The sequence below is a fragment of the Octopus bimaculoides genome, chromosome 9, assembly GCF_001194135.2.
Source record: "Octopus bimaculoides isolate UCB-OBI-ISO-001 chromosome 9, ASM119413v2, whole genome shotgun sequence".
NCBI classification, from domain to species: Eukaryota; Metazoa; Mollusca; class Cephalopoda; order Octopoda; family Octopodidae; genus Octopus; species Octopus bimaculoides.
In genome coordinates this window covers 69085321-69093254 of record NC_068989.1, presented here as the reverse complement: position 1 = coordinate 69093254, position 7934 = coordinate 69085321, and the positions used below count along the sequence as shown (strand labels likewise).

At 37.2% G+C, this 7934-nt stretch overlaps 1 protein-coding gene across 1 annotated transcript in view; it reads left to right on the top strand.

The window, feature by feature from the left end:
- LOC106868047 (glyoxylate/hydroxypyruvate reductase A) overlaps window positions 1-7934 on the top strand; it is a 29124-nt gene that overhangs the window by 18779 nt on the left and 2411 nt on the right. Inside the window, exons 6-9 of the mRNA XM_014913157.2 lie at window positions 1201-1300; window positions 4025-4145; window positions 5466-5533; window positions 7651-7782. Coding sequence (XP_014768643.1) covers window positions 1201-1300; window positions 4025-4145; window positions 5466-5533; window positions 7651-7782 — 421 coding nt within the window. The remainder of the gene's footprint in view (window positions 1-1200; window positions 1301-4024; window positions 4146-5465; window positions 5534-7650; window positions 7783-7934) is intronic.

The window sequence follows — 7934 nt, the reverse complement described above, 5'->3', positions numbered from 1 at the left end:
ACAATCCCAGAGCCTAAATCAGTGAGGGACCTGGGTATTGACATGAGTGTTGATACCTCTTTCCAAATGCACATTACCAGGATGGTGATAAAGTGCAGACGACTGGCTGGATGGATCGTGAGAACATTCAGAACCAGAGAGAAGGAAAACATTATGGTCCTCTGGAGGACATTTGTCCTCACCCACCTGGATTACTGCTCCCAGCTATGGTCACCCAACAGTGTAAAATTAACAGCAGAACTTGAAGCAATGCAGTAAAGCTTCACAAAGAAAATCATCTCATTGCAACAGCTCAGCTACTGGGAAAGGCTGAAACAGCTAAGACTCTACTCCCTGGAACAAAGGCAGGAGAGGTATGCAGAAATATACATCTGGGAGATCCTGGGAGGAATTGTGCCAAATTTTAGCATTGAAAGCTACACCAATGCCAGAATGGGTCGACACTGCACAGTGCCAAAGATCCCAGCAATGCCATCGCGCTTCAGGACCAGCCTGGGTTTCAGGGACCACAGCTTTTTAATATTCTCCCAAAGAGCCTGAGGGACCTACACAAAGTGGATGTTGGTAGTTTCAAATCAAAACTGAACCTCTTCCTGTCGAGAGTCCCAGATGAACCTACCGCATGGCAAGAGGTGCAAATGAGGGTAGCGACATCAAACTCCATTATTCACCAAATGTCACATATTTGCAAAATGGCAGTGCCCCAGCATGGCCACAGCTCTAAGCTGAAAGTAAGAAAGAAAAAAATTATATATATATATATAAAGTTGTGTATTTTGAAACTAAGTGAGAGGAGAGAAAATAGAGAAAAAAATGTCTTTTCTTTTTCTTTGATATTTTCACAATTCTACATGATATAACATTTGGATTATTTGTAAAATAATAATCTCTACTTTCTCTTGATGGATTTCATTCTTCTGTAAAACTTTAAGAAAAGAAAAAAACTTTTTAGTTAGAGAAGTGGGGGGGGGGGACTGCATTTATTACAAATGTCGCACACACATGTACGTTTGAGCTTCTAAATATATTGTTAGAACTATTTCCAACTAAAATCTAATTCTATATGACCATTCCATTCAAGACTTATTACTTCAGATAGAATTTAAAAAATTAAGTTAATTCTGTTTCTAAGATTTATTTTGCTTTCATTATTTAATGTATTTTATCTTTTCAATTTTTCTTATCCTCATTGCCAAACAGTTGCTAAAACATGTAAATTTCTGGGTATGACAACATGGGGTCTGGTGCGAAGTAACACTGAAGAAAGAAAGACTCAGTATCCTGAGGTCGATCATCTGTGGTAAGTAATTTCTTTTGTAGATTTGCTTAAAATTAAGGCAATGATTGCAGAGTTTCTTTTAAAATCAATTCACCAAAATTATATAAACAGCGTCAATAAAAACTAATTCCTACCTCTATACTCCTAAATATTCTAAAAACATTTTGAACTTACTTAAGTTGATATCATCATCATTATCATCATCATCGTTTAACGTCCGCTTTCCATGCTAGCATGGGTTGGACGATTTGACTGAGGACTGGTGAAACCGGATGGCAACACCAGGCTCCAATCTAATTTGGCAGAGTTTCTACAGCTGGATGCCCTTCCTAACGCCAACCACTCAGAGAGTGTAGTGGGTGCTTTTACGTGTCACCCGCATGAAAACGGCCATGCTCGAAAAGGTGTCTTTTATGTGCCACCCGCACAAGAGCCAGTCCAGGGGCACTGGCAACGATCTCGCTCGAAAATCCTACGGGAGCCAGTCAGGCGGTACTGGCAACGGCCACGCTCAAAATGGTGCATCTCATGTGCCATCCGCACAAGAGCCAGTCCAGGGGCACTGGCAACGATCTTACTTGGCTTGCCGGGTCTTCTCACGCACAGCACATTTCCAAAGGTCTCGGTCAGTAGTCAACATCATAATTGTCACTATCATTATTGTTGTCATTGTCATCATCATCAGCGTAATCATCGTCGTTGTTATCACCATTGTCGGTGTCATCACCATTTTCATCCTCGTTTTAACATCTACCTTTCTATGCTTATATGGATTATAAGAGGTTATGTTAGGGTAAATGTCCTTATTGACACCTATCCCCGTCTGCTTCCCTTGACTATCAAACAGCAAACAACCTAGACATAGTTTCGCAGAAAACTCAAAACAAACAGCGCTCTTTGAACGAGCCTTTTGTTTACTAAATTCGTACACCATATCATGGCATATGCAAATGCCTGGACATGTTTTCAAGGTTAACTGCGAGCAAACAGTACCAGCTGCATGAACAGTGATGCTTTTGTTTACAATCAGGAAATACATGTGAAAATCAGAGGAAATATGAATATGAACACACACGTATACACTCTCTTACGCACACACACATATGCATACACTCACATACATCTATCTATCTCCGCTTTCTGTGTGTGTATGTGTGTTTATGTATATACGTGTGCTTGCACGCGCACACACACTTATACACACTTCCATACTTACACCTATAGACATCTATCTATATCTTCTCTTTCTCTGTGTACACACACACACACGCACGCATGTATGATAGGCATCTTCAGTGCTCATCTACCAAGTTTACTCTCAAGGTATTGGTCGACCTGTAGCTTTTATATCAGAAGCCAGTCAACAACGATCCTCGCAGTTGGATCAAACCTTTAACCATGTCATTGTGAAATGAACTTCTTAACCACATAGTCATGCCTGTAACTGATATTATATTGATATAAAATACACTCTTAAGTATCCGAGGAAACTATTGATGAGCTCCGTTGGGAAAAAGTAAATATAAGAAGTTCAGAATGCGGTATAAATATGTTGCTTTGTAAACTTTATATTATGGAAGTGTTGCTAGTTTAGTCAAGGGAGACCACTCTCAAATTTCGTTTTACAAATAGCTTGCATGCTTTGAGAGTGCTTTTCAGTGACTACTACACTCTTGGTGTAGGAAACAGCGTGAATTGTGGTCAAGTAATTCAGGGACGCCATCTGCATGAAAAAGGATAGTTAAGTTAGTGTTAGCAAATTTAATACATACAATATCAACCCTTTTGTTACCAAATTTCTGTTGAAATACACTGCCTTTGTTTAGATTAATATAAAAAATTATGAAGAATTTAGTAAAATAACTGTCATTATTAATATGGTGTTTAGAACGTAAATTTACATGAAGTTTTGATGGAAGGTTTTAATTTAGAAGTTTGCATTGTAGGACTTGAAACAATCTCAAGTGAGTTCGTCCCATGTAAAGGAGAAAAAACTCTTCACCTCCAATATGAGTCAAAATCTAAAAATTAAAAAAAATTATAAATAAATAAAATAAAAATATAAATGCCTTATGCTTCTATGACAGAACACCATGTTTAGGATAGTTATGTGTATATTTGCTCTTTGCCCTTTAGCATTCAGATTACTGTCAAATGTAATGCTTACTTATTCACATTATTTTGAATAGATCATACTTTGTATTATTGTTATTGGATTAGCAAAACAGTTATGAGAATGGAACCAAGGGATAAGCCCCGCTTTCTTGGAAATTACCGAGTACATCAGCTAGTATATATATATACTTATATGTATAAACACACATATATATATATATATCCGCTCATATATATATATATATATATATATATATATATATATATATATATATATATATATATATATACACACACACACACACACACATATATATATACATATGCATATATACACACACGTGCACACACACACACACACACACACACACAAACTCACACACAAGATGGGTTTTTTTTAGTTTCCATCTTCCAAAAATCCACTCATAACACTTTGGTAATCTGGGGGTATAACAGGAGATTGTTACCAAAGGTGCCATGCATGGGACTGAACCAACAACCTTGAGTTTAGAAAACGAACTTCTTAACCATGCACCCATGTTTGCACTTGTACACATATAATAATAAATGTTGTTTAATTAGAAAATTATAACTGTATCAATCATATGTAATTATTTTATTTGTTGCTAGCACAACATCCAATCTGGAGCACCTCTTGTCCAACTGTGACTACATATGCAATATCCTTCCCAGTACAAAGGATACACGTGGATTGCTATCAGGAGATGTGCTTGCTGCTTGTAAGAATCGAGTATGTATTTGTGTTTTTTTTTCATTTATAAAAGCACATATAAACTACATATAAATATTCTTTTTGGGGATCACTAAAATAAAGTACCAGTCAAATACTGATGTTAATGTTAACAATAGACCTCCTCCTCCTAAAATTGCTGGGCTTGTATCAACATTTGGAATATTATTATAATTATTATAATTATTATTATTATTATTATTATTATTATTATTATTATTATATAGTGAAGCTGCGTGGCTCAGTGGTTAAAGTGTCAGGCTCACAATCATGACTTAGTGAGTTTGATTCCCAGACCGAGCTGTTGTTTGGTGTTAGCAAGCAACCAATATTGACTCACCTAGTTCAAATTGGTAAAGTGAAAAAGTTGGATAAGTGGGTTCCACATGAATTCAATGAAAATCAGAAACTGCAACGTTTGGAAGCCTGCATTATGCTACTTTCTCATCACAAAAATGAATCAGTTTTGAATCAAATTGTAGCAGGAGTGGCTGTGTGGTAAGTAGCTTGCTTACCAACCACATGGTTCAGGGTTCAGTCCCACTGCATGGCATCTTGGGCAAATGTCTTCTACTATAGCCTCGGGCCAACCAAAGCCTTGTGAGTAGATTTGGTAGATGGAAACTGAAAGAAGCCTGTTGTATATATGTATATATGTGTATATATATATATATATATATATATATATATATATATGGATGTGTGTGTGTGTCTGTGTTTGTCCCCTCAACGTTGCTTGACAACCGATGCTGGTGTATTTATGTCCCTGTAACTTAGCAGTTTGGCAAAATAGACTGATAGAATAAGTACTAGGCTTACAAAGAATAAGTCCTGGGATCGATTTGCTCGACTAAAGGCGGTGCTCCAGCATGGCCATCAATCATGGCCAAATTATACTGCAGCCAGCTGGACCAAGTGATGCAGAAACTTACAAAAAACAGCCTAGATTATTCAACAGATCCTATTTTATTGCAAGACACTGCCAGACTACACATTGCAAAAATGACATTGGAAAAACTACAGGAGTTGGAGTTGGAGTTGGAAGTTCTCCATCATCCACCATACTCATCTGATCTTGCTCCCACTGACTGATGCTGTAAAATGCCTTCCAAGATTTTATTAACTCTAGATTGCCAAGCTTTTACAGTTCCGGGCTGGACAAGCTACCGCTGAAATGGCAAAAGTGTATTGACAATATGGGTGCATACTTTGATGAATAAAACTATTCCTTGTATTTATAAAACATTAACAATTTTTTTTTTTTTTTCTACAAATTTCATACTTGACGACCTAATAATTAATACTTTAATGTTTTTGTAGAAAACAACCTTTATAAATGTTGGTAGAGGTGATGTCATTGATGATGATTCTCTTGTGAATGCTCTCAGGTATGTTTTCTTTTGTTACATTTTATATATTAGTATTTTCTACCAGATACACATGATTAAATGATTGAGTGACATGCACGCATGCACTCATTCTCTATCCACTTTAATCCCTTTCACACACATACTTACACACACATGCATGCATGCATCTCCCCACACTCTGTTTCTCACGTGTATGCACATATGCAAACACATATATGTATACACACACACACGCACACACATATGCGTACACATACTCAAAGACTCTTAGGAATAATTTTACTGATACGATCCTCAAACTAGATTTAAAAGTATGTGATGATAATCTTGGTTGGTAGCATGATATCAAGATATATATATATTTTACATGTGACATATCTGTGTGTTTAATTTAGGTTTGTAATTTGTTATAAGTAAAACTGCTGTTGTCATTCTTCATATTCTTGAAGACCCTGTGTCGAAACTAAAACAATTACAGCACAGAAAACTCACATTAGAAGGCGGCGAGCTGACAGAAATGTTAGCACGCTGGGTGAAATGTTTAGTGGTATTACGTCTGCCATTACGTTCTGAGTTCCAATTCCGCTGAGGTCGACTTTGCCTTTCATCCTTTCGAGGTCAATAAATTTAGTACCAATTACGCAATGGGGTTGATTTAATCGACTTAATCCCTTTGTCTGTCCCCTCTGTAATAGGTCCCCTGTGGGCAATAAAGAAATAAGAAAACTCACATTAACTATTCAAATACACACAAAATCTGTTAACTTCACTTTGTCATTTATTATTTAGTTTCAAAATGTTTGTTGTACTAATTGTGATACAATAGCTGTGACTAGGTCACAGTTGGTGCAACTGATACAATAGCTGATACAATAGCTGATACAATAGTTGTGACCAGGTCACTGTTGGTGCAACGAAAATTTTGAGACCAAATAATAAATGATAAGTGAAGTTAATAGTTTTTATGTGTTTTTCAGTGCCTACTATGTCAAAGTGGCAGGCTGGCAGAATCGTTAGCACACTGGGCAGAATGTTTAGTGGCATTTTGCTTGTTTTTATGCTCTGAGTTTAAATTCTGCTGAAGTCAACTTTGTCTTTCACCCTTTTGGGATCAATAAAATAAATACCAGTTGAGCACTGGGATCGATGTAATAAATTTATCCCTTCCCCCCAACCTGCTGGTCTTGTGCAAATATGTCAAACCAATATTACTCTCAACTTCGGCCCGCAAGCTGGCAGAATCGTTAGCATGCTGGGCAAAATGCATAGCAGTATTTCATGTCTTCATGTTCTGAGTTCAAATTCTGCTAAAGTCAATTTCATCCTTTGGGGGTGATAAAATAAGTACCAGTTTAAGCACTAAGATTGATGTAATCGACTTTCCCTTTCCCCTGAGTTTGCAGGCCTTGTGCCAAAACTTGAAACCAATATGTCTTCCATATAGTAATTGCATCAGTTTCAACACATTAATCTCAGATCAAATCACTTATAATAACTTCTGTTTTGTTCTCACCATCATTGTTTAATTAAAATTAATTTAAATGAAATATTTCATCAGTGAAGGTGCATGGCTCAGTGCTTAGAGCATCAGTCTCACAATCATGAGGTAGTGAGTTCGATTCCCGGACCAGGCTGTGTGTTGTGTTCTTGAGCAAGACACTTCATTTCACATTGCTCCAGTTTACTCAGCTGTAGAAATGAGTCTTGACATCATTGGTGTCAAGCTGTATCAGTCTTTGCCTTTCCCTTAGTGGTTAGAGCAGCAGATTCATGGTTGAGGGATTGTGGGTTTGAATCTCAGACTGGGCGATGTGTGTGTTTATGAGTGAAACACCTAAGCTCCATGCGGTTCCGGCAGAAGGTAATGGTGAACTTCTGCTGACTCTTTCACCACAACTTTCTCTCACTCTTTCCTCCTGCATTTAGCAGTTCACCTGTGACAGACTGGCGTCCCATCCAGGTAGGGGCCCTATACACCAATGAAACCAGGAAACTGGCCCTTATGAGCCAGGCATTGCTCGAGAAGGAACAAGCAACAACATGATTGTGAGTTCGACGCTCTAACCACTGAGCCATGCACCTTCTCATCACATACATAACTATCAACTATATTTTGTTTTATATTCCTTCTGCAGGTCAAAATGGCTTGATGGTGCCATTTTGGATGTCTTCAATACAGAACCTCTTCCATTGGATTCTTTGCTATGGAAAATGCCAAATGTTATAATTACTCCCCACATTGCTGGTTTATCTGTGCCAAGTGTTGTATGTTTATTTATTTATTTACTTGCTTATTTGTGACTCCTGTTACTCTGAGTTGGATGTTTATATAATTTTTGAGTTTTTTAAAAATATAATTTGTATCAATTGTTCTTTTGCTGGTGGGATGCTTTTTGAATAACCCTGTATATTTATATAT